Source organism: Talpa europaea, assembly GCF_964194135.1.
Source record: "Talpa europaea genome assembly, chromosome: 16".
Taxonomy (NCBI): Eukaryota; Metazoa; Chordata; class Mammalia; order Eulipotyphla; family Talpidae; genus Talpa; species Talpa europaea.
The window spans coordinates 41400478-41427944 of NC_140084.1; the positions used below are offsets into that span (position 1 = coordinate 41400478).

A 27467-nucleotide genomic window follows, 5' to 3' on the forward strand; every position below is an offset into this window, starting at 1 on the left:
CCCAGCAGGCAGGGTAAGAGTTGGCCAATGTCCTGTTTGAACAGGTGGTCAGTCCTGCCTTGACATCCTGTTCAAATGCCTTTGCCCACCACACTGACCCTGGGCTCCACGCCAGCACAAGAGGCACTATGTCCTGACTCACGATGGCATCACCATTTCCTGGAGGAGGGAGGAATGAGGGTCCCACATGCACCCTTAGTGAAAATCCTGAGCCGAGAGTCACCAAAACTCCTTAGCAGGCCACATCGAACACCCCTGGGTGGAGACTTGAGATGCTGCTGAGACGTGATGTGTGAAGGAGTGTGGGACCGTCATGTGTGCCTCTGTGAGTCCAGCCCAAAGACACTGCCACAGCTCCCCTTGGCCCCTCTTGGTAGACTCTCCCCTTAACACCCCTCCCTAGCTGCCTTCATGACACCAGGCTGGAAATTTTCTCTTCTGGTCCTGCCCTACTTGCGCGCCAGTGTGAGTCCTGGTCTAGCCAATATTAGCTGGTGAAGTCTTTCTCCTAGGAGGTCTCTGGAACCATTTGTTGGGGTCTGTAATACCCACAGGGGTTCCAGGGCCTGATCTATTAGGTGTGAGTGTGCAACAGTGCAAACGAGACCTAAAACATAGCTTAAAAGGGCTCGGTGTTCAGTGCTAAGGGCACACCAAGCCCTGGAGCCCCTGGTTCAGGGCTGCAGAGGGGAGCACGGCATCCCAGGGGGCCAGCTCCAGTGCCACAGCTCCCTGGAGCAGCAGGCAGTAAAGAGGCCCTTGAAGTCCCGGGCCAATATGACGCTCACAGAGGAGCGCACCCGAGAGCAGCTGGGCCCCCTGTCTCAGTGCTGCTGTAGGCTACCCCCACTCACCCCTCGTTGTGTTTTCACACCCGCCCTGCTGAAGGGGCACTGGGTACAGTATGCTTGCCACACTATGGAAGCTGGTTCCTAGGGGCAGGTTGGGTCTGTTCAAGCACCAAGTTTTCCCTTTTATATTTGGCGCCTGGACCCTAGAATGGACCCATCAGGTTCAAGCTCAGCTAATTAATTATCACATTGAAAATGGAAAATGAGCTGATGCAAATGATTGGTGCAAAATAGTCCAATCGGTTGCTTAGGATTGAAAATGGCCCAATCTGGTTTGCAGGGTGGGGGACGCTGAAAGAGGAGCTGGCTAAGGCTTTCTGTTCCTGGCCTGTGAAGGAGGATCAGCAGCTGACCTCTGAGGAGAGAAGTATCAAGCACATCTTCCCAGAGGGCCTGCTGCTGGCATTGCATGCAAGGAGCACCATCAGCCCTGGCTGGTGTCTCAAAGAGCTGTTTGTTACTGGTTTAGGCTAACAAGTCACAAAGAGCTGTTAACACTGGTGTTTCTGACACCATTCCTTGGTGACCAGTAGTGACTGGCACTCCTGGCCAGTGCTGTCTGGCACTGTTGATAGGTGACCACACTCTGCCACTTTCAATCATCTGGCACCACCTCCCAGTGGTGTTGCCTCCGTTGCTGTCTGGTCCAGTGTTCAGTGCTGTCTAGCCCGGCCTTCAGACTGTGGCTGGAGGCTGCTACAGTATCATCTCAGCAGCCCCACCTGGGGACACCTCTTGCTGCCACTGTGAGTTGGATCCTGGCCTGCTGCTTGCCTGTGTGCCACGAGCATCAGGCTGTTGATGGGACAGTCCCTTCTTTCATGAGTGGCTCTTGTTTGGGACTTCCAGACACTGTGGACACTATCTGGGGTGAGACAGATGGCCACTTGTGGCCTTGGAAACTGTTTCTCCTGTTTATTAAGTAAGCCCGCTATTGTTCCCTGATGCTGAGTGGTCTTGGATTGAGAACTCATAGCCAGTGACTGGTGCCCACCTTGGCACTGTCCCGTGACCCCAAGCAGCACTGCTTGTTGAATTGGCTGCTGTAAGGGATTAGACACCCATGATTGACCAGCCTAAGGGTCTTCTCCTTGCGTGGTCACCTAAAAGCACAGAACAATAACAGACACGTGGCAGGATTTAATTTGGATGAACACTGATTAAGTCATGCATTGAAACTTCAGTTTGGGTTGTACTGCTTCTGCCACCCCCTGCTCCTTTTGCTTCTCCTGTCATAGGTGCTGGTGGACGGGTGGTGTAAACAAACTCATGTTTATATTGTTGCAGTTTATTTATTTTTTTAAGATTTATTTATTTATTTATACAAGCACTGGGTAGGTACAGTCAGAAGCAAGGGAGGATGAGAGGATTCACCAGAGCCAGGGCGGGGAACAAAACAGGCAGACTGATGAAATACACTGCTGAGGGGAGCAGTGGGTGCAGCAAGAGAGGTCTGCGCACCATGTGGGACCCTCGCCCGGAGGCCTGGGATCGAACCAGCGCTGCAGAGGCTGCGGGCAACTTCACAGCCCAGCGCTCAACCGCTGCACCACCAGGGGAGGCCCTATTGTTGCAGTTTATATGGGCATAGAGTCAGGCCTTGCTTATAGGTATGAGTTTTGGACTTTTGCTTCTGGGGTCCCTCTTGGGTATGTTGGTACACATGGTATTTGGTTCAAGAGGAGGTGAGACGCCTATTGAAAAACTGCAAGAGCATTTTTAGGGTGCTCTGCAGAATTTGGATTGGGGAAGGTAGAGGCCTATGTGATGGTTCATCTGCTCAGTGTCAGCAGGGTTTGGGCTACAGGGGGGGCCCAAATAGTCTGCCCCCTGCTCTGACATGAGGCAGGCAAAGGAGCATTGCCTTTTGGGGTACAGGGTCAGATAGAAGGGGTAGGGTTCGGGTGGGTCATTTTGTATATTGAAGGCTGGCACCAGGCTGGCAAACCCAAAGCCTGGCCATCTGCAGTGATGGTAGCCCTGAGAAGGGCAGCCTCTTGCCCAGGCAGGAAGGTCCTTTCAGATGCCCAATACCCTAATTAACAGATAAAAAACCTCTTGAATTATAAATATATATAAATTTATCATTTTTTTCATATGTCCAGATGAAATGAATATAGTCATGTTTCAAATTTCCCTTTTTCTTTTCCTCAGTGCAAGTTAACTCAAATCCCAAGCAGTAAATTCAGCATTTACAGGGTTAACCTCACAGCTGTCCAGAGAGCCTGGGTGAATAGGGTGGGGAGGGAGAAGCTAGAGGCATTTAAGGTGGGAGATGGGAGAGGGGGTGCTGCTGCAGCCTCCAGGCTGAAAAAAGAACTGGAATTTTCGCTTTTCTTCTGGCTTGTCTAAAGCTGTGATCCAGTCTTGGGGATGGATTTAACCTTTAGTCCTTTCACTAGGGGGAGAAAGCAGTGCAAACACTTAACCTTTTTTTTTTTTAAAGACTTATTTATCTATGCACACAAGAACTGGGGTACAGGCCAGAGGTGTGGGGGGTGAGAGGATTCACCAGAGACAGAGTGGGGAGCAGAACAGGCAGACTGACTGAAAAACACTGCTGAGGGGAGCAGCGGGTGAGACAGGAGAGGTCTGCCGCGCCATGTGGGTAGCTCCCTGGCCGGGATAGAACTCATGCTGCAGTGGCTGCGGGCAGCCTCATAGGCTGCATCTTAACCCCTTGTGCCACTAGGGAGGCCCACATTTAACCTTTTTGATCCACCTGAAAGCCCGTCTTTGGGAAATTTGGCCCCTTCTCCCACCTAGAGTGGGGAGCAAATACACTCTTATTTATCATCACCCCAGACTTACTAGATAACTTGGAGCTACCGCTCAGTAACTTCATGGCCTCCTAGACTCCTCTCCCTTTCCCTCAAATAATGTTGTAGGGATATTTTAATCAGGGTCAGTACAACCACCAATGTCCTCTCTCTCTTTCTGTCTCTCTGTGTGTGTGTTTGCCAGAAAGACCCGAGGGACTCAGTATATACTCAGGATGCACAACCGGATGAGAAGGGGGAAGACTCAGGTTAAAGCTATGTGAACATACTGTAGAAGGTTCTGGGGCCCTGCTCTGGCTTTTGCAAGAGAGCAAAGCTATCTTCACAGACTTGAAGTCTGGGAAAGTTATGCAAATCTGCTGCCTTTGGGCAAAGCCAGTCTTTTTAAACTTCACTAATGACCAGGGAGCCTGATTAGAGAAGATTTAAATGATGGGTACCAGGCTTTGCACCTCCATAGAGCACTCTTTAGAAAACTAAGAGGTTAAATCCCTGCATTACCCTCCTCTGCGAATAGATAGCATCAGTGGATCTTTAAGTCAAAACAACTTAGAACCAGAGGCCCCTTGTGGGGAATAATTACATTTTTCATGTCAGTGCTTCTACCTACATACACTAAATTCCAACTTGTGCTTATTGGAACAGCTCTAACAGAGTAAAATCTGTGGGTCTGCTTTCCAGCTTGGAATCCTCACTTGATTATCTAATGAAGTCTTTGTCTCACTATCATTGACACTATTTCCAGTATTGTGGACTACTCTCCCCAGCAAGGAGAGGGGAACATCCTGTGGGTGGTCTCCAGGGAAGCTCCTTTGAAACTTGGCTCTTCATTAATTTTTTAAAAAGATATATTTATTTTTGCATCCAAGGCCAGAGGTGTGGGTGGTGAGAGGACTCACCAGAGACAGAGTGGGGAGCAGAACAGGCAGACTGATTGAAATACACTGCTGAGGGGAGCAGCGGGTGAGTCAGGAGAGGTCTGCTGCACTGTGTGGGTAGCTCCCTGGCTGGGGATCGAATTTGTGCTGCAGAAAGCGCCACCGGGGAGGCCCCAGACTTGGGTCTTTGAGCCTGAAGGATTCACTGGGGATCAGCCACCAGGCCTCCTCTGCCAGGCAGGTACCAAAGCTCCAGATTTCCAGAAGGAAAGTCAGTGTTCAGCATTAACCCCTCCTTGTCCAAACAGTCTAAATACAAGTTAGTAAATGGTGGGGAAGTTTCCGAAGTTCAAGTTCCCGGATGCCAGCAGAGGGTCAACCTTGCAGACAGGTCTTGCTGAGGAGAAAGGCCAGCTCTGATCAGGGAACCCTGTTCTGCCCAGAGTGAATCGATTTCCCGTTCAGGATCTCAATGCGGGGGTGCTGCCATTAAGTGGAGAATGTCCTTATTTGTAGAAAATACAAATTTTGCAGCGATGTTGGTGAAGCTTCAAGCTGGAGTACATACTCCTAATGTTTCAGGGGAAGAAAGCTCTTTGTACTGTTATCAGGCAGAATGAGGGATACTCTGGGGATTGCCTTGTTACAGTAAAATACTATGATTTTCTGAAAGTTTGAGATTGCTTCCAAGTAAAAACACATTTTATTATTTTTTATGTTTTTATGCATACAAGAACTGGGGTACAGGCCAGAGGTGTTGGGGGTGAGAGGATTCAGAAACAGAATGGGGAACAGAACAGGCAGACTGACTGAAATACACCCCTGAAGGTTGTTAGGGGGAAGTGATGTCCTGCGCTAATCCCATACAGGCTTTGTGGACGCCACCCCCACTCCAGACCAAAGCCATCAGGACATTGGGAAAGACAAATCCTGTCACCACCAAAGGGAAGGTTGCTGGGACCTGAGTGTGGAGTTAGGCAGCCAGGGTTGGTATAAAAACCAGACACGTGGGCCTTGGGGGCTCGCTCACTCTACCGCTCCTGGCTTCAGGGCTCCTGGCTCGCGGCCATTTGGGATTCCTGATCGGCGGATCAGGTAGGACACATTTAAAACTTTGTCTCCCACTTTTCTCCCTGAGCTGTACATTTCCTCATTTCCCCTTCCCTTGTAAATAAACCTTTTATTAACCTTTCGCGTGTGCCTGCAGTAGAGCATTGATAAGTCCTTTTTAAGCGCACGGGTGAGGACCCACAGTCAGGCACCCCATTTTGTATCGGGGATGCCCTGTAACAAAGGGAGCGGCAGGTGAGTCAGGAGAGGTCTGCTGCGCCATGTGGATAGCTCCCTGTCCGGGTATCGAACTCGTGTTGCAGTGGCTGCGGATAGCTTCATAGGTTGCGTCTCAACCCTTGCACCACCAGGGAGCCCCCAAAAACATTTTAAAAAGAGAAGAAACAGAGGCCTTGTTACAGAGCATCCCCAATATAACACAGGTTGCCTGGCTGTGGGTCCTCACCTGCGCGCTTAAAAGGGACTTATTTTTAAAGATTTATTTTTATTTATTTATTTATTTTATTTATTTATACAAGCACTGGGTATAGTCAGAAGCGCGGGAGGGTGAGAGAATTCACCAGAGCCAGAGCGGGGAGCAGAGCAGGCAGACTGACGAAGTACACTGCTGAGGGGAGCAGCGGGTGGCAGGAGAGGTCTGCGCGCCATGTGGGACCCTCCTCTGGTGGCCGGGGAGCAGCCGGGGATCGAACAGGCGCCGCAGAGGCTGCGGGCAGCCTCACAACCCAGCGCTCAACCGCTGTGCCACTTGGGAGGCCCAAAAGGGACTTATGAATACTCCACTGCAGGCACACACAAAAGGTTAATAAAAGGTTTATTTACAAGGGAAAAGGAAATAAGGAAAATGGACAACTCAGGGAGAAAATAGGGAAATAAAGTCTTTAATGCGTTCTACCCGATCCGCCGACCTGGAAACCCAAAGTCACTCTCAGAGCTGGCAGGTCGCTGCAAGCTGGCGGAGAGCCAAAATGGGGGACCCCTCCAAAGCCCACGTGTCTGCCTTTTATACCCACCTGGCTGCTTAACCCCACCCTCAGGTCCCAGCCACCTTCCCTTGGGTGGTGATGGGATTTGGAGTTCCCAGTGTCTTTGGCTTTGGCCTGGGGTGGGGGTGGAGTCCACAAAGCCTGTATGGAATTAGCTTTAGGACAGCCTTTTCCCCCTAACAGACTGGTGGTGAGTTGATAACTGCGGGAGCTAGCTGGTGCGTGTGTGTGGGGGGGTGGGGGGTGGGGGCTATAACATTCTGTCCTCTGCTTTTGTTTGTATTTGGAACTTCCTACCTACGACAAAGCAAACAAAAACCATGTCAGCAAAGATGCCTTCCAAATGTGGTTATTTTTGGAAGGGGAGAGAAACTGCATTGGAGGTTGCTTTATATTTGTCTGCAACGTTGTGTTTCCACACACACATACCCATTAGAAATGCAGATAAGCAAACCAGGAAGCAAAAAAACAGATAAGCAAAGTCATGCTGATGTTGTTTTGATGCAATATGGGGTTCAAGCGTGGGGTTCTTGGGTCACATCTGACAAAAGTTTTGGCAGAGTTCCCCTTTCAGTTGCACTCATACAATTTACCCAGGAGACAAAGATGTTTGCACAGACAAAGGCAGGCGGAGGTTACATTTGAAAAGGACAGATCGATTAGGAAAAGGGGAAAGACAAAGAGGCCACGGGAGGGCTGATGCAGTCTTCTTTTCGGGAGGGATTTGCTCCTTGTGGATGTGTCTATTGTTCAGTTACTTCTAGGGTGTCACTGGGTTGATTTGTAAGGACCAGGGATTCTCAGTAAGTGCCCCCCCATCTCCGCATTGCCTCTTCTGGTCTGTACCTCCAGATACTGTCTATAACAGTCTGATACTCGCTAAAGCAGCTGGTACCTGAGGATTTTTCATTTCTAGAGCTGGTTTAACAACTACGTTCCTCATTTCTACCCCACCTCCAGTTTCTGGTCTTGTGCTGCCTCCATCCTCAATCTACTCTTGGCCTCCATCTGTACCACTACCCAGAGATCACTGCAGAAACCCTAAAACCTGCAGTTCAAATTCTTTTTCTTTTTAGAGTTATTTATATATACAAGAACTGGGGTACAGACGAGAGGTGTGTGCAGGGGTGAGAGGACTTACCAGAGACAGAATGGGGAGCAGAACAGGCAGAATGACCGAAATACATTGCTGAGGGGAGCAGCGGGTGAGACAGGAGAGGTCTGCTGCACCATGTGGGTATCTTCCCTGGCCAGGGATTGAACTTGTGCTGCAGAGGCTGCGGACAGCTTCGCAGTGCTGTGCTTAACCCCTTGCGCCGCAAGGGAGACCCCAGTAACTGGAGTTTTAAATTCTAGTTGGTGGGCCCTTGCCTCAGAGTAGCTCCCCTCTCTGCATTGACCATCTTGGGGGGCAGTTCAAAGTTATGTCTCTGCCTGTTCAGGCTGGGTCATTTGCTGGTAAGTGTCTAGGCTCTATTTAGGAAATCAAGCCTCACAGAAAAGATTTTTTTCCTTTTGTGTTCTAAGATCCGGGAACAAGTTAGCCCTTTGACCTCAGTTTCAATACATTGGTGAATACATCAGTCCCAGGAGAGTGATGCACCCCAACTCCACAGACACCCCTAGTGTCTGTCTTCAGCTGACTTGACTGCTCATCTGTATCCTCTGTCATAGCCTCTAACTAGTACGTGTAACTAATTTCTCCTCTGGCAAATAATCAAATCTAGAGATGGTGGGAACCTCTTATTCATAGTCAAGATAGTTGTGGGTAAGACGGATGACGGGCACCTCAAGTGAGGGAGCCCCGGTCTCACGGGCCTGATCCTTTGACCTGGGATCTGGTGCTGTCCCTGGGCAGATAGTGTCAGAGCTGAGTTGAATTGTGGAACATCCAGCTAGTATCAGAGCACTGCTTGGTGGGCAAAACGCCACACATCTGGTGTCACAAGTTTTTTTTTTTTTTTTTAAGATGTATTTATTTATGCATACAAGAACTGGGGTACAGGCCAGAGCTGCGGGGGGTGAGAGGATTCACCAGAGACAGAATGGGGAGCAGAACAGGTGAATCTACTGAAATACACTGCTGAGGGGGGCAGCGGGTGAGACAGGAGAGCTCTGCTGTGCCATATGAGTAGCTCCCTGGCTGGGGATCGAACTCATGCAGCAGTGGCTGGTGATAGCTTGATAGCGCTGTCTTTAACCCCTTGTGAGTATGGCAGTGGTTTGAGAGTTCAGGAGAAATGTAGAGAGCGTGGGGCATTTTTTTTTCTCAACCTGATATATACACACAGTACCACAGGCATGTGTATGTGTGTTTATACCAAAATTAAATCATAGTGTTTTTTCAGGCAATGGTCTCCCTATTTCCATTCTGCTGTGCCATGTGGGTATCTCTCTGGCCAGGGATCGAACTCGTGCTGCAGAGTTTTGTTTTCTTTCAATTGATTTTCCCCCAAGTTCTTGTCAATGTATCTCTCATAGTCCTTATATCAGATTCCCCCAGTTGACCCAAAATGTCCCCTAGAGCTGAACTGTCCAAAGCAGTATTTACCCCAAGGCCACACACTCCAGCTGGTGGGCAGTAATCTTCAGGTCTGTTTCCAGGTCACAGCCACTTGTTTAAAATGCTGGCAAAGCGTACATCTCTGCGTGCACACACGGGTGGGGATGAGGGTTGGCGGGGCGCGAGGCAGGCACAGAGAAGGCACAGGCACACTGTGCCCGCCTTGTGTTGGGACACCTAGAGCTTCTCATCCAGCCACTGGCAGCGAGCCCAGGCACATGCCCTGGGCCTGCCAGGCGATCCTGTCTCACGCTCATGGCTAGAAAGGCAAGCAGGCTGTCGCTAGAATAGTACACCACTGCCTGCCTGAGGCTCTTCGCCCTGATCGATTTCTGTCTGAATTGATTTCCTCAGGACTTGGGAAAATACTCTACTTCTTCCATTCCTTCTATGGCAAAGCCCCTTGGACTGGTGTCTTCTTCAACTGGGACTGTCTGTTACTCTGAATCCAGCTGTAATCAAAACAGTGACATCGCATTTCTATTGAAAAGATGAGAAGCAGGGCCTCAGGATGGTGCAGGCTTAAGCAACAGCCGCAGCCACTGCACTACGAGTTCAATCCCCGGCCAGGGAGCTACCCACATGGCGCAGCAGACCTCTCCTGTCTCGCCCGCTGCTCCCCTCAGCAGTGTATTTCAGTCGATCTGCCTGTTCTGTTCCCCACTCTGTCTCTGGTGAATCCTCTCACCCCCTGCACCTCTGGCCTGTACCCCAGCTCTTGTATGTATAAATAAATAAAAAAAAATCTTAAAAAAAAAAATCAGAGGCACTTTGTGCAAAATAATACATTTATTACATGTGACTGGCAGATACATGCAGCTGATATATTATTCTCTCAAGGTCTGGAAAAAAATTCAAAATATAAAATATAATTTTACATACCACACAATTATGGGGGTCCTTGAGGATCGGGGGATGACCTCATTTTTTCATAGAAGTCAGAGTGGGTAGAACTGTCTAACTGCAAACATTTTCTGAGTTAGCAGATGTACGGCTGTCAGAGCTCATCCCAGCTCTTGAGGTTAAGTTCAACACCTAAGGTGTTTGAAACTCCATCAACCTCAAGCGAGAGTCTAGTTGAGATGGAAAGACAGCTTCCCTGAAGCGACCGACACAGCCGCTGAAGCAGAGAGAGGACATGGCTGAGGCTGAATCACAGGGCCTCTGAGGGGAGGGCTAGGCATCTTCTGTGGAACCAGCATCCCCCTGTGTTCACCTGTGGGTCTCCACTCAGTAGAAGGGGGCGTCCCTGGAGCAGCAGCAGTAGGTAGATCTGATAGAAGAATTTTCTTCCAGAAGTTTCTGGAAGCTGGAGACAGGGCCCAGCAGGACCTTGGATTGAACCTAGGACTTCCCAGGATGCCAGGGAGCCTTTGGTGAGTGAGGCACCTTGCCAATGGTCTCAGCTCCTGGAAGGCACGTCGAGTTGTCCGCACACAAGGACGGACGGACCCGCACGATCACACTGGAGTTGGTCACACGAGCTCCATAGTGGCCAGCCCAGAACTGCGTGTCCTGGCCCCAGTGTTCAAAAGACACGAAGCGGACGCCCGTCTTGATATTGGAGAACACATAGGAGACCTATAAGCAGAGTAAGGGGTCAGCTGCCTTGTCCCATGATCTTCCCCTCAAACACTGAGGCTGGCAGATGGGGGTTTTCATGAATGCTGTACCATCTCCTGATCCATGTTTTCTTCTAGAATCATGCCACTCCCCATTAGGTTAAATCCTGTTTCCTTGAACCTGGGAGGATGTGCTTGTATCCAAGGGTGTGGTAGAAGGGATGTGGAGTGACTTTTGCCAAATGATTTCCAAGGCTACTGAAAAAAGTTCCTCTAGAATCCTCACAGTGGCTCCAACACATAAGCAGTCTAGCTACCCCGAGGCCGCCATGTTGTGAGGAAGCTCAACCTGGCCTAGGCAGCCATGTCATAGCTCTGACACGAGATGAAGAGAGATTCAGGAACCCAACAGCTGTGCAGACGCCCGTGCGTGGGCACATGCGCGTGCACGCACACACGCGCGCACACACTCATACACCCTACCACCACCACCACTCTGCTCTTTAGCTTCATCCTCTATCTGAACACAACTACTTGAGAGACTGCAACTGGGCCCTTTTCATCAAAACCACATAGACAGAGTATAAAAAGACCATTGTTGATGTGAAGCCATTAAGTTGCTTAAGTTCTGGGGTGATTAGCAATTCAGGTAACCATCACAGGCCCCTGCCATCCTTTCCCATGCCCCTGTCAGAGACTCACCTGAAGGTAAACATGGTTGTTCCACTGCTGGATGGGATCAGGCATAGCCGAGAATTTGTCCAGGACGGTCTGGTTGGCATCTAGAAGTTGGACAAGGAGTCGGTACATGCAGCCACTGTCGTGACGGGCTCCCCACCTACAGGAGGAGGGAGGCCTATGAAGACTCCACCTGTCACCCCAGCTCTTTGGTGCCTGCCTGCCCCACCCAAAGGGCTTCCCTCTGTATGTGAATCCCAAGTGTGGTCCTTGGACTAGCTCCTGGTGTCACCTAGGAGCTCGTCCCCACCGCAGAGCCTATGAATCAGAATCCACATCTGACAAGCTCCCCAGCAGGTCGGAATCACCTTCATTTAGAAGCACTGACCTTGAGCACTGGCCTTCAGAGCACCCCCTCCCTTATTATTGAAGTGACAATTAAAATTTCTCATTCAATGTTTAAAAGGTTGCAAAAGATATAAGGTCCAATATATAGAATGTTGACATTTTAAAATACAGTTTTCGATTTCACTTATTTTTGGTATCCAGAGAAAACAAACAGATGAACTAAATAAGACAAAATTTTAGATTATAAGACCAATTAGTGGTTACTAAGAAGGGGTCACTGGGGCAGAGGGGACATGGTGAAGGATAGATTGGACCTTTAGAGGTGAAGTTAATGTTGTATTGACACAAACTGATTTTCAATGATGTACACATGAAACTTACAATGCAGTGTCACTTCAATAAAAAAATAATAGTAAAATTTTCCTATCAGCCACGTAAGAGGATCGGGGAACCTATAATATCAGATGGCATACCCAGCATTTGAAAAAATAACATCCAGTTTTCATCATTCTTAAATAAATTATGGCATATTCCCAGAATAGAATACTGTCCAGCAATGAAATTAACCTAATTGAGCTGCATATTATTGCTACATATGGATGAATCTACTAACATGTTATTGAAATAAGTCAGATATAAAATGTATACTGTATAACTGCATATATATATATATATATATAGAGAGAGAGAGAGAGAGAGAGAGTAGAAAAATGGGCCGAACTTACCTATAGAAACAGAATTCAGGATTCTGAATTCAGGCTACCCTGAGGTGGGAAGTGATGGAAAAAGGGCATGAGAGATACTGGGTGGTAGGGTTGCTAGAACATTCTGTTCTGTTCATGACTAGGGTGCTAGTAATACAAATGTGTTCACTTTATTATGATAATTCATTGAGTGCCACATCTAAGATAGGTATGCTATTGATGTTATAAGTTAAAATCTTTTTTTTTTTTTAAAGATGTATTTATTTATTTATTTATACAAGCACTGGGTACAGTCAGAAGCACGGGAGGGTGAGACAATTCACCAGAGCCAGAGCGGGGAGCAGAGCAGGCAGAAGGACCGAAGTACACTGCTGAGGGGAGCAGCGGGCGGCAGGAGAGGTCTGCGAGCCATGTGGGACCCTCCTCGGTTGGCCGGGGAGCATCCGGGGATCAAACTGGCGCTGCAGAGGCTGCGGGCAGCTTCGCAACCCAGCGCTCAACCGCTGCGCCACCGGGGAGGCCCTATAAGTTAAAATCTTAAAAACTTAAGAGTGATGGGCTCTATAGACCTCTCTTGTCATGCCTGCTGCTCCCCTCAGCAGTGTATTTCAGTAAATCTGCCTATTCTGTTCCCCACTCTGTCCCTGGTGAATCTTCTCACCCCCTGCACCTCTGGCCTACACCCCAGTTCTACACAAAAATACATTTAAAAAAAATTTTTAGGGCCTCCCCGGTGGCGCAGCGGTTGAGCACTGGGTTGCAAAGCTGCCCACAGCCTCTGCGGCACCGGTTCGATCCCTGGCTGCTCCCCGGCCACCGGAGGAGGGTCCCACATGGCGCGCAGACCTCTCCTGCCACCCGCTGCTCCCCTCCACAGTGTACTTCAGTGTCCGCAGTGTCAGTCTGCCTGTTCTGTTCCCCGCTCTGGCTCTGGTGAATTCTCTCACCCTCCCGCGCTTCTGACTGTACCCAGTGCTTGTATGTATAAACAAACAAACAAACAAATAAATAAATCTTTAAAAAAATAAAATTAAATAAAATTAAATAAAAAATAAAATTTTTTTAAAAAAGTGATGGACTATAAAGGCACAATTATCTTCCTTTACCAAGCCTTCACATCATTCTACCTTTTAGATTTAGATGTCCATTCTGCTTCTCCCACAGAATTGTCCTAATGTAATATTAATATATTTTTATGTACTGAAGACTTATTGATTACCCTTTCATACTGCTCTGCGCCAACCACACACACACACACAAAGGATATAAAAAGAAATTTAAGATTTTTCCTGTGACCATAAAGCTCTAAGTGTGAACATTTCTTCTTTAGGATTGAATTATTACCCACTTAATGGTTCCGGCTTTGCTACAGATTGGAATCATCTTAGAATGTTTTAAAAATATTGTGTAGAAAAGGACTGAGCCTAGCCCAATGGTACAATCCTTGCCCTCAGCTTCTGGGAAATAATTTTTGGGCACTTGGGATGCTGTGCTTGCCAGGAACATCTATCTTTGTTTGCCTGGGGACCTGGGGTCACACTGCACACTCTGCCAATGTGATTTGAGGGGGGCTGGCCACACTCAGATGGACTCGCCGTAGGAGCTACCTGCTCCAGAAAGACCAATCATGTGACGTAGGATGCAGTTGACCCGTATGTTGAGATTAACCCAATAGGAACTCTGAACACTGAAGTTCAGGTTGGTTTCCCTGGTTGGCAATATGCCATGTCTCTGTCACACACAGATGCCAGGGCAGTAATTCATCCAGATTCAATGGAGAAAGGACAGGGGTGGAGGATCCATGTTCGATGCATCCCTTAGACGCTGCCCTATGCGCTTCTTCCCCTGGAATAAACTAGGGTCTTGTAACAGTCTACGGTGAGTTCTGTGGTCCTTCTAGTGAATTCCTGAAACTGAGGGTAGTTTGAGGGACTCCCGAAACTTGCACATGGTCTCAGAAGTGAAGGCAGTCTTGGGGAGTGTGTCCTCTAATTGCAGTCAGCTCTCAACTTCTCAAAAATCTAGAAGGCTGACTCCACCAGAGGCCCTGGTTTAATTGAGATGGTGTGTAATCTGGACAGCGAGAGCTTTAAATACATCCGGGTGATGTGCAGCAAAAATTGGCAACCACTGATTACTGCAATCAAATGGTAGACCATTGCTCCAAACAACACAAACGTCACAATAGCTTGATAAGTGACGAAAAACATTTTACTGCAAATTTATCTCTCAATGAGATGGACAGGGAAGGGGAGGAAGTCAGGGGACCTTGACAAAGTGCATTTGGAAAGGCCAAATTTCAGATGGTCACTTTGCTGTGTGTCCAGTAGGCTACCTCTGGGGACCACACACCACAGAGAGGGGCTTTTCTTTTTCTTTTGGTAAAACTAAAGACTCTGAGGAGAAACAAGGAAAGGTTAATTTTAGAACAGCAACCTATAACTCCAGAGAATCTAGAAAATGCCTTCCTTAGAACTATCTGAGTTGTGTATCCTGTGGAATATCTGTAATTAGCCCAGTTTTGAGACGAGCACTACAGAGTTCAAGTGCTGGAGGCATAAGGGTCTGAGCCTAATGTCAGGTCCTTGTCAAGCCCTAGATGTGTGAACCCCGTCAGTAAAACCTACCCGCCCTTTCTGAACTTCTTAATTTCTTGTGACGCTTGGAAAGTCTTGAGGTTTTGAAATACACTTTCCCACAGGTTCAAGGTTCAGAAAGTGCACTGAGGCAGCTCACGGTCATAAAGCGCTGGGTATGAGCTTGGCAAGCAACCTGATCTTGGGTGAGACCAGCTCTGACTTGTTCAAGATCACAACCCTTCAGTCAGGATTTGACCCCTGGGAGGTCTGGCTTCAGAATCTGACCCCATACTGCCTTTTCCATAAAGCAAGAAGCATCTTGAGACAAGACTGAACTGGGCCTCCCCTGGTGGCGCAGCGGTTGAGTGCTGGGCTGCGAGGTTGCCCACAGCCTCTGCAGCGCCGGTTCGATCCCGGCCACCAGCGAGGGTCCCACCAAAAAAAAAAAAAAAAAAAAAGACTGAACTGGACCCAAGGCCTCTTAATCAATTCAATCTGGCATCTTCCAGATTGGGGTGGAGGGTGTGTGAGAAGAGGGTTGCAGGGTGTGGACTCTGCTAATGACCCACGCTATGATCATGGTTAAGTCATTCACCTCGTGGACTTCAGCCTATCTGTAAGGAGTTGTCATGAGGTCTAATGCCAAGGTCACGGCGCATGGGGTGGGCGCTTGGCAGAGCGTTGTTTTGACCCGCACACTTACCAGTCAGAGACACAAATCTCAATCTTGCCACTGTCCAGTAGTTCTGGCCACAAACCCTCCTCCTCCAGGTCCAAGACCTGCTTCTTGCGACACCAGCTAGCAAGGAGGGACAAGAGTGAGTACACGGCGGGCCTCCTCACCCGGGCCCAGCCCGCGGAGGGTGAGGGACATTCACCTGAAGGAAGACACGAAGCAGGTCTGCGAGGGCGCCCCGGGCACGGTTGACATGTTTTGCTCCACCGCCCAGCCGTCCCCGCCGTGCTGCACCATCCATTTCTGGAGACCTTCTGTAAAGCGACACAGACTTGCACCCCAATCCTCGCCAGCTGGCCAGTGCGGGCCACCGGCTCAAGGGGGGTCCCGCGCGGGCCCCGCCTCCCGCGCACCCCGCCCCGCCGGGCGCGCACCCTGGCCGCAGGGGTTGCGGATGAGGTTGCGCCCGATCGGCGCGCGCTCGCAGAAGCGGCCCAGCAGGCAGGGCCTGGCGTCGCGCACGGCGGGCAGGCAGCTGCGGGCCAGCGGCAGCAGGGCGCGGTGGTCCCGGGCGAGGATGCGCAGCCACAGGGCTTGGCCGTCCACCAGGGCGCGCCAGCCCCGGCACACCCGGCGGCAGCGCCCGAGCAGCGCGCGCGGGGGCACGTGACTCAGCACCGCCAGGAGCAGCTCGGGCGGCAGTTGGTTCAGGTCCAGCACCTCCTCGGATTCGGGATCCGGCGCGGGGACCCGGGCGGGCTGGTCCCTGGAGGCCGAGGCGCCCATGGTCCCCCCGCTAGGCCGGGCGGCGACTGCAGCGAAGGACAGTGTCAGTTCAGCGGCCGGCAACCCCAGCCGTGCGAGGCCACCGCCCCAGCCTTCTTCCCCACGCCTCCAAGCACCCCAGCCCGGCCTCGCCATCCCGCCCGGCGGCTGCCCACGCAGCCCTCACGCCCAGCGCCCCTCCAGCCCCGCGCCCGCTGCGCCTCGCCCACCCGCAGCCGGGCTCCCCGCGCCGGGCCTGGCCTCCCTGCGCCCCACACACCCTCGCCTGCTGCCCTCCTGGCTAGGGAGCCGCTCCTCCTCCTGCGCCTGCCCAGCCCCTTGCTTCTTACCTTTGCAGAGCCCCGCGCCCCCCCCACCCCCCCACTTACAAGGCTGCCAGTCCCGCCGCCCCTCTCCGCAACCCCCTCCTGCTGCGGGGTTCGGGCGCGCGCGCGAGGCTGCTACCAAAACCGCCCTGGCTCCAGGGACAAGGGAAGGAGGCGGGACCGCCGGGATCCCGGTGTCAGTCGTGGTCGCGCCGGCCCGCCCCTTGGAATGGCTCTGCCGGGCCTGCGCCCAGCCACTGTTATTTCGGCCGCATCCTGGCCCGAAGCCCTAACGCCCTTAAAACTTCCCGTCACCTTTAAGGGGGCAGTGCTGTCCCCAGTTCCCAAGAGCAAATGGATGAAGCAGAAGCCCCAAGAGTTTCGATTTCCAACGAGCGCGCTGACCAATGCATGAGTCACCACCCTCTGTGGAATGTGCTCCTGGCACTTGGGGTCCCTGTGGTGGCTCCATTTTGCAGGGGAGCAAAGAGGCCCAGTGAGGGCAAGTGACTTGCTGTGGTCACACAGCTGGTCTGTGACAGCGCACGAGTTTGGTCCATAATTATTGCTTTTCACCTCTATACCAACTTTGAACAATAAAGACCAGACAAGGCCTCCCCTCATGGCACAGGTGGTTGAGCGCCGCGCTGTGAAGCTGTCCACAGCCTCTGCAGCGCGGGTTCGATCCCGGATGGTCGGCGAGGGTCCCACATGGCGCAGCAGACTTCTCCTGTTTCGCCCGCTGCTCCCCTCAGCAGTGTATTTCGTCAGTCTGCCTGTTCTGTTCCCCACTCTGTCTCTGGTGAATCCTCTCACCCTCCAAGCATCTGGCTTGTACCCCGGTTCTTGCATAAATAAATAAATATTTTTTTTTTTTAAAGACAGGAGCATCATATGTACTTTTATTTATTTTTTTAAGATGGTTTTTTTTTTTTTTTTTAAATTTATACCAGCACTGGGTACAGTCAGAAGCGCGGGAGGGTGAGAGAATTCACCAGAGCCAGAGTGGGGAGCAGAACAGGCAGATGGAGTGAAGACCCTGCTGAGGGGAGCAGTGGGCAACAGGAGAGGTCTGTCATGCCATGTGGGACCCTCGCCTGGTGGCCAGGGATTGAACCGGCGCTGCAGAGCTGAGGGCAGCTTCGCAACCCAGCGCTCAACCACTGCGCCACCATGGAGGCCCCATATGTACTTTTAAATATCAGCAAATAAAGCCAGACATGGATTCTTGCCCACCTGAAACTTACCTTCTGGAGAGATAGGAATGCTGAACAGAAGCCATAATAAGCAAGTTATATAGTGTTGGGGAAAGAATTAAAGTTAAATTAATATATCCAATGAATAATACAAATTAACAAATAATTAAGGGAAATAATTAAAAGCATTAAACCAGCCTAGTGCACATAGGTCACAGAAGACATAACTATTGAGCTTTAGTGTTTCCCTAGAAGGCGAGCAATGTTCTGGGAAAATAGACAAGTCTGCTTAAGCAAATTGGGTGGCTGGACAGCAGAGGGAGAACCTTAATTCTGGGAGATACATTCTAGGAAACAGATTGATTATTATATAGGCCTAATGTCTTTTCTTTCTTTTTTTTTTTTTTAGAGGCATGTTTTTATTTATTTGTTTGTTTGTTTGGTTTACACATGCACTGGGCACAGTCAGAAGCGTGGGAGGGTGAGAGAATTCACCAGAGCCAGAGTGGGGAGCAGAGCAGGCAGAATGACGAAGTACACTGCTGAGGGGAGCAGCGGGCGGCAGGAGAGGTCTGCGCGCCATGTGGGACCCTCCTCCAGTGGGTGAGGAGCAGCCGGGGATCGAACCGGCGCCACAGAGAATGCAGGCAGCTTCGCAACCCAGCGCTCAACCGCTGCGCCACCGGGGAGGCCCCCTAATGTCTTTTCAATGCACACAAACCTCTGACTAATGAGGTTTTCAAATATTTCCAGAAGTGAAGGAGGCTGCACACTCCTAGACAATTCAGTTTCATCTCGAACTCCTACCCACATGCCTCCCCCACCCCCCACCCAGAAATCTGAAGCAAGACTGAGAACTTCAACCTTTCTGTCCATAACAATCCATTATTTTGGGGTCTCCCTGGTGGCAGAAGGGGTTAAGTCTCAGCACTATGATGCTGTCAGCAGCCACTAGGCATGAGTTTGATCCCCAGCCCAAGAGCTACCCACATGGCGCAGCAGACCTCTCCTGTCTTGCCTGCTGCTTCCCTCAGCAGTGTATTTCAGTCAGCCTGCCTGTTCTGCTCCCCGCTCTGTCTCTGGTGAATCCTCTCACCCTCTGCACCTCTGGCCTACACCCCAGTTCTTGTAATTATAAACAAACAAACAAACAAACAAACAAACAAATCTTAAAAACAAATTAAAAAAAAAAACCCTAATCCATTATTTGCTAATGTGCAAGCTGTGGGAATAGGAAAACTGTATCCATTTCCAAGAGTGTTTTAAAAAGGCTTAAAAACTTCAAGCAGGATTAAAGGTAGACATTGAGCCACTTTGGCCTCCTTATACCTGATCAGTGGCCTGCATGGTCTCCTCCTGGGAGGACATCTTTGTTTGTTCTTGCAGTTACATACATCTAAGAACTGAAAGTGCATTCTGGAATCCCCTCTCCCAGGTCTGACAGGCTGGAGGGTAGTTGAAACCCCTGAGCCAGACTGGAGGTGCTGTTGTGTAAAGAAAAATGTTATCAGAACGTTCCACATGCCTGTAAGGAAGTGAAATCCCCAATTTTTAAAAAAAAAAAAATATGCATACAAGAGCTGGGGTATAGGCCAGAGGTGCAGGGGGTGAGAGGACTCACCAGAGACAGAGTGGGGAGCAGAACAGGAGGACTGACTGAAATACACAGCTGAGGGGAGCAGTGGGCCATATAAGAGAGGTCTGCTGAGCCATGTGAGTTGCTCCCTGGCCAGGCAGGGGATCTAATGGGTGGTGCTGCAGTGACTGGCGATAGCTTCATAGTGCTGTCTTTAACCCCAGGGAAGCCCCCATCCTGGGGAGATTTTTAAATCATCAAATCTGCATTTATAACCAATTCTCCAGGGATTTTGAAAATTTGAAATTCTGTATTTTTTCTCCTTTTCTTTCACCTTGGCATTCTAGTTAGGATATTTCATAAACATTTTAAGAATAACCTGTGGAGGTAGATTTCATTATCCAAGGATGTCATTTCAAGAGAGTAAAGGCAGCATGAAAAATTATTTGCTATAAATCAGAAGGTTGACAGGAGTGGCGAAGGGAGGGTTGGGTGGGGGCTGCATCTCTCAGATGGAGATGTGGTTGGGATGCTTGGAAGGGGTGGGGGGGACTTGCCAGCCTGGTTTGCATAGTTTGCATAACTTGAAAATTCCTGAACCTCAGGGAGGTGGGTTGCATAAATAATCCCCAGGGCATTAGAGTCTCCAACATTGTCACTTCCTAGCAGCCTCTCCTCCCCAGAGGCCACCGTTGGTAGGAATGGAGAGGAGTGGCCTGCCTGGGTTTTGATCCCAAGAAATAAACTCAACTGCCAAAGGGCCCTTTGTGCCAAGGGGCTGAGGGGTGGCTAAGAGTAAACAAACTTCTGCTTTCAGAAGGGCAAACCATTCAAACTGGGCTCATTCATTTTTAGCCTGGTGGTAATTCCACACCACCAGGCTAAAAGCCTAGCACAAGTGACTGTTTGGGGCCTGTTGTCTCTTTTTTAACAGAAGTAAGCCGGATTGATTGGTGCTGGTTGACACTTTTGGGAGAGGTAGAAAGGCAATAGGTATTAAGTTTGGGTGAGGACTGTGCTCCTTCCCCTTCCCCTCTGCCTTCCTGCCCCCTTCCCTCCTCGCCCCTTCCCCTCCTCCCTCATCCCCAATGAAGGACTCCATCTGGGGCCTATTTCTATTTTTTTTTTTTTAAAGATTTATTTATGCATACAAGAACTGGGGCACAGGCCAGAGTGTGGGGGGGTGAGAGGATTCCCCAGAGACAGAGTGGGGAACAGAACAGGCAGATTGACTGAAACACACCGCTGAGGGGAGCAACAGGCGAGTCAGGACAGATCTGCTGAGTCATGTGGGTAGCTCCCTGGCCGGGGATTGAACTCGTGCTGCAGTGGCTGCGGAAAGCCTCATAAATTGTGTCTTAACCCCTTGTGCCACCAGGGAGGCCCCTGGGGCCTATTTCTATTTATAACAACACCTGGCAGGCTTTGAACTGGGCTGGACATGGAGGCTGAGGGAGCAGGAAGGAACTGGAGGGACACAGAAGCTGAGGGACAGCAGTGCGTAGGACAGTTCAGCAGGGTGAAGGGTGTAACAGGGTGGTCCCCAGGAAAGGGAGAGGTTTCAGGTTCCCTGCCCCACCCAAATGGAGGGTGGAGCTGAGCAGGTGGAGGAGAAGCTGCAGAGGAGACTGAGGAAGGAAGGAAGCAGGATGGAGATCCAGAAGGGGGCCTGGTGGAGGCGCATGGAGCCGAGAGACACGTGAAGAAACTGCGCTTGCCTTTTGGCAGCGGCGGATGGCAGAACCCACTTAGAATAGGCAGGTTTGCGGGTTTGGGCTGCCCCTCCCCCTGCCCTGTAACAAGGGTAGAAGGGCCTGGAAGGAGGGGAGGGGCCACCTCCTCCCTGGGAAAGCCACCCCTTCAGCTGGCCACACTCTCTAGCCCCAATACCCAAAATAGCAGACCAGGTGAACATTCCCAATGTGGGGTTCAGCCTGTGCTCCCTACATCTTCATTGGCCACAACCAGCAATGACCACATGCTGGCAACTGCCCATTTAGAAAATGTAATTAAAAAGTAATCCCCTATATTCAAAAATAAATGAATAATTCTTTGAGTGCATCCGTCCTATGATGGTTATGTTTAAAAAAAAAAGGGGGGGTGAGCGAGACTTTTTAAATTTTCTTTATTACTTGTTTCTGTGTTTTATTCATTTTTCGCTTTTATTTTTTCAATTATGTTTGTTGAGGTAAGGCTGATTCACACCACTCTGTATGTTTTAGGGGTGTAGATTCACACCTCTGCACCTGTATATTATCACACTACACCCACCTCCAAAGGCCTGGTAATCCTCCACCAGAGTCCTTTGAGCCCCCTCTTTCCTTTGTTCGCACCACCACCCAACCAGCCCCTTCTGGTACTCAGCAGGGACCTTATTATCTTTTAGAGCATTTTTGGAGGAAAAAATACCAAGTCTGGCGTTGCTGTAAAATAATCCAGTGGGGGGACTGGGTGGAAACATAGATTACAAAAAAGATTGACCACCAGCTGTACAAACACTTGAAAAGGTGTACAATCTCCTTAATCATCAGGGAAATGCAAAACAAGACCATTAAACACCCACCAGAATGGCTAGAAACAAATAACAAACCCAAAACAAACAAAAACCCCAGTGTTACTAAGACCGTGACCAGTCCAGAGGCGCTCTGGCCTTGTGGGAATGGAGATAAGGTTGGAAAACTCCTTAGCAGCGCCTCCTAGATCTGAAGGCATGTCCGCTCCACGATTGCAATTGTACTCCTGGATATAAGCAATGTGTGTCCATCACGAGAGATTCTAGAATGTTCACTGCAGCTTTATTTAGCACAGACTCAAACCAGTTACAAATCGATGTCTCCCACCACAGATGGAGAAATCAATACCGTGTAGGGGTGAGAAGGGTGGTGCACAGCCATGTCCAACAATGTGATGGGCTGTAGGGGCCAAAGGTTAAGGAAATAAACCAGACGGGGGACTAAGTGCTGTGTGGTTCCCAGCAATATTGTTGAAGAAAGAAAAGTTCATCAGAGATGGAATAAGTGAGGGTGGGAATTACCTTGGGGGCACCTGAGGTCAGGTCAGATTCCAGTGTCAGTTGGTTTCAGTGTTTTCAGTTTCTTTGAACAAGTCAGAATGTTTGGAGCCAGCCTGAACCAGTTGGCACACTTTGAGACAGTTTCAGTTGTTTTTAACAAGTCAGAACCGGTTTCAGCCATTTCGAGCCAGTCAGAACCAGTGTCAGTTTGTTTCAGTTTCAGTTGGTTTGAACACGTCAGAACTGGTTTCACCCAGTTTAAGCTGGTCTGCACCAGTTTCAGCCAGTTTGAATAGGTCAGAACTGGTGTCAGCCAGTTTGAACTGGTCCAAACCAGTTTCAGCCGGTTTCATTACCAGAACCCAGCCATCTTAGTGGTGGGAGCCGGCAGGACAGTGGTGTCCTTTTGACCCTGCTGCCCCACCATAAGTCAGTTGTGGCAGTTGCTCCTCAGGGCTCAGTAACTGCCATTTGTAATGGAACAATCAGGTGCAAGCTGTGAGCTGATTGTGGCTAAATGTCCACTCGGACTTGTGGTGAAAGAGGATATAAACCACAGCTGGAGGGAGCGAAGAGAGCCCCCCGAAAAAGGGGAGCACTGCCAGAGCCCCCGAAGAGAGAAGAGGACAAGAGAGGCCCCAGAAGGAAAGGAGATGACCACCCCAGCCCGAAAGAAGAGGACCAGGGTCCCCAAAGAAGAAAAGAAGATGGTTCCAGCCTCCGAAGAAAGGAGAAAAGCAGCATCCAGCAGCCGCCCTCCGAGGAGGGCAGAGGAGCCGCAGGACACTGTCACAGGCTGGGCCTCGGGCCTGTCTCTGGCGTTGCCTGACAGGAACACCAAAGGCCCCGGGCCTGCCATCTCAAAGAGCTGTTCTGTTGTTGGTCCCTGGGTGAGGGAGCCACCACTTGTGGGTACAGCGAGCTCGCTATTTCCCCTGTTTGTAAATAAACTTCATGGTGGTTATTCCTGGAGGCTGAGGTCTCTTGCGATCGTGTGTGCGGGTGAGAACCCACAGACAGTGACCTGTCCTCTCTTCAGACACTGTCCTTTGTTAGTCTGTAGCTCTTGGTTTTGGTTTTTCTGCCTTTTGGGACTTTTTGGTGGCTCTCTGGTCTCAGACCCTGTGGCCTCTCTTGTGGCCCTCTCTGCACCACGAAGGGACTCCAGCCCTCAAAAGAGGCCTCTCTGGCCCTGCTTCAGTCTGAGCCAGTAGGAGCCAGGGAGCCAGTGTCAGTTGGTTTCGGTTGGTTTGTTGCAGTTGGTATGGGGCGAGAGCAACTGCTAGAGTATTGGGGAGGAGAAGAGAGAGAGATGGCAATGAGATTTTTTTTTTCTGAGTTCTCAGAGGGACAAACAGATCTTCGTGGCTATTGTCTGTAGTAACCCTGTAGCAGCAGCTGGTCAAAACAGTCAGAACACTACCCTGATTCCCAAGAGCCACATGCCTTTAGCCAAATTGATTTCTAGGTGGTTACTGCTCTAGTGTTGTTCATTGTTTTCTCATTTAAGGTTTTGTGTATTTGGAGATCCATCTATTGGTTTTGAAGAGCTTGCTGGGATTCTTGATCTTTTGCTTTTTTCATAACCATCAGACTGAATCAGAACCTTTCAGCGTCTTGTTGAACGCATCCGATGTTAACACGCTCCCTTCCCCCCCTTATTCTCTCCTTTTATATTATATTTAGTTTTAAGTTTTTTTCAGATTCATATTCCATTCTTGGCACACAGGGTGTTTAATGTATATTTGTAAAAGCCATTTTTGGCAAGAAATATATCTAGTTTATGTAATTCTGTTGGAGGATACATAATTTCCAATAATCTCTATTTGGAAACACAATTAATTATATGGTGCTATTGTTTCACTGCTAGTTTTTCCCCATTAGATTATAAGCTTTAAAAATTTTTGCTTAGGCGCGCAGACCTCTCCTGCCGCCCGCTGCTCCCTCAGCAGTGTACTTCGGTCCTTCTGCCTGCTCTGCTCTCCGCTCTGGCTCTGGTGAATTCTCTCACCCTCCCGCGCTTCTCACTGTACCCAGGGCTTGTATAAACAAAACAAAAAACAAACAAACAAACAAATAAATAAATAAAAACATGCCTCTATTAAAAAAAATTTTTTTTTGCTTAATGTTAAGCTGACTTAAAGTTAAGTAAAATCTATTAAGTCTGGTCATTTTTTCCCCCTTTATTCGGCAGACGTACATCATTTCCATAAATGCAGATTCAAGTTACATATTTGGGTCTTTATCGCATTTTTTAAAAGATTTATTTTTATTTATGTATACAAGAGCTGGGGTATAGGCCAGAGGTGTGGGGGTGGTGAGAAGATTCACCAAAGACAGAGTGGGGAGCAGAACAGGTGGATCTACCTGTTCACTGCTGAGGGGAGCAGTGGGCGATACAGGAGAGGTCTGCTATGCCATGTGGATTATCTCCTTGGCTGGGGATCGAACTCATGTTGCAGTGGCTGCCGATAGCTTGATAGTGCTGTGTCTTTAACTCCCGTGCCACCAGGGGGTTTATTGCTTTTACTTTATCTTTATTGCTTTTACTTTATCTTTTGTTAGTTGAGTCACACACTGCCAACTGATGCAAATATTCATTCCTTCCTAACTTCCAATTGAAAGTAACTTCTATTTTTGCCTTCATTTTCTCAGCCTGCAATAGAAGGTCCCAATACCAAGCAAGTATAGTTCTCTGCTATTGTAGGACACGTCCACGCTAAGTTGATAAATCATTCAGGCAGAACTCATTTATCAAAAATATATTTACTTAAAGTTGCTTTGTGTCCAGAGGCAGTAGGTTGGTAATCCAATACTAACTAAATAATTTATTGAACCCAGATTTGTTTGAATGTATCCACAGCAAAAAGAAATAAAAGTCCCTAATTCTGAGAAGAGTATATTGGAGGAAACATGATTGTGGTTCATCATCATCGTCATATCATAAATGTTGATTTCAGTAATCAAATTCTTACAAAAATACTGAAACCAGCTGACACTGATTCCGGATGGCTGTAAAAGGCTGTAACTGGTTCTGCCTTGTTCAAATCAACTTACACTGAAACCAACTTATACTGACTCCAACTGACTGAAACGGATTCTGACAAGTTCTAATAGTTTCTGACCAGTTCAAAAAGGCTGACAATGTTTCTGACCTGTTCAAATTCCCTAAAATCTGTTCCAACCAGTTCAAACTGAAAAAGGCTGAAACTGGTTCTAATTTATTCAAAGAAACTGAAACCAAAACCAACTGACACTGAAACCAATGACATTGGCTCCGACTGGCTCAACCAGCTGAAACCAGTTGAAACTGGCTAAAACCAGTTCCAAGTGGCTCAAAGAGGCCATACTTTTCTCTATGAATATGATATTTCAATAATAAGTTAAAGCAAACTGTTGATAATGGTTGAACTAGGGATCACGGACATCAGAGTTTGTGAATCTATTCTAATTAACTTTGTGTTTGTGAATGTTTAAAATTAAAAAGTTTTTAAAGTTTAGGGCCTCCCCTGGTGGTGCAGTGGTGGAGCAATGGGCTGCGAGGCTGCCCATAGCCTCTGCAGTGCCCATTCATTCCCCAGCTGCCAGCGAGGGTCCCACAAAAATAAATAAATAAACAAACAAACAGAGTTTAAAGATTTAAAAAAAACAATAATTAAAAAAAAAGTTTTTAAAGTTTTATATACTATCCAGCAGTTCCATTTCTAGGTAAGTACTCAAAAGAATTGAAAGCCAGGTCTGGAAGAGATATTTTTGCTTCCATGTTCATCCCAGCAATACTCAACAATAGCCAAAAGATGGAAACAACTCAAGTGTCCATCGGCAGATGAATGGACATAAGGTGGTATATTCCCACGGTGAGGCATTACAGAGGCTTAAAAAGGAAAGAAGTTCTGACAACATGCTACCGAATGGATGGGCCTCGAGGACATTATGCTAAGTGAAGAAAGTTCATCACAAAAAGACACATACTGTTTAATTTCCCACAGATGAGCTACCTAGTCATAGTCAAATCATGAACAAAATCAAATGATGGTTGGTGGGATGTGAGCTATGGGGAGTTATTGATAGATAAATAGGTACCAAACTTCAGTTTTACAAGAGGAAAAGAGTTCTTCAGATCGATTGAACTATGATATGAACATGCTTAACATTACTGAGTGGTATGTCCTAAATGGTGAAGGTAACAAATTTGACAACGTATCCCAATGAGGAATCTTTTAAAAATTCAAACAAACACACAAAACTTTAAGTTTACAAAAGCAATGAAAACTTTAAAGTGACTCAGAAAAAATCTAATAAAAGGTATGCAACACTTTATGAAATAAAGGATAAAACATTGAAGACATTAAAGAGGAGTGATGCCTTGATATGCAGGAAGACGTGACCTACCAAGATGGCGGCAGCAGGGACCAGCGCAACAGCAAGTCCAGAAAACCAGCAGTGAAGTTGCAGGTTGGTGTGTCCAATAATCACTGACACCAAACTTCAATCAGTGTTGTGTGATAAACAGGGAACATATGTAGAAAAAATGAAAAAAGCCCAAAGTGTGTATCATTCCCAGGAAGGTGGTTGGCAGCGGGGATGAGACTGGAAGAGCCGGGGGGGGGGGGTGAGGGATGGATTAGAAACCTGGCAATGGTGGCTTCTGAATCCACTCTTAACAATCCCTCTAGGTTCTAAGCTGGGTTCCTGGGTTGCTGGTGGGAAGGGCCAGGGACTCAGTACACCTGCCTCTACCTGGCCTGGAGAACAAGTTGAGGCAAACTCCATTCCATCACTGCCTTGACCAGATGCCCATGTGGCAGGTATTGGTCAGCTCAGGAGTCAACTGGCCAGGTACCCAGGTTCAGCCCTTGACTGTAGGCAGGATACTAGCCTCCCGTGATCCAAAGCTTCATCCTGTGAAAAGGGG

At 48.8% G+C, this 27467-nt stretch overlaps 1 protein-coding gene across 1 annotated transcript; it reads right to left on the reverse strand.

Moving 5' to 3' along the window:
• Positions 1 to 642: 642 nt before the first annotated feature.
• On the reverse strand, positions 643 to 16462 carry FBXO27 (F-box protein 27; the record flags this gene model as incomplete). Its single annotated transcript, XM_084256909.1, has 6 exons — positions 643 to 732; positions 10519 to 10710; positions 11394 to 11529; positions 15704 to 15799; positions 15879 to 15990; positions 16111 to 16462. The coding sequence occupies 6 exons, from the start codon at positions 16460 to 16462 to the stop codon at positions 643 to 645; spliced, it is 978 nt and encodes a 325-aa protein (XP_084113035.1).
• Positions 16463 to 27467: the final 11005 nt, after the last annotated feature.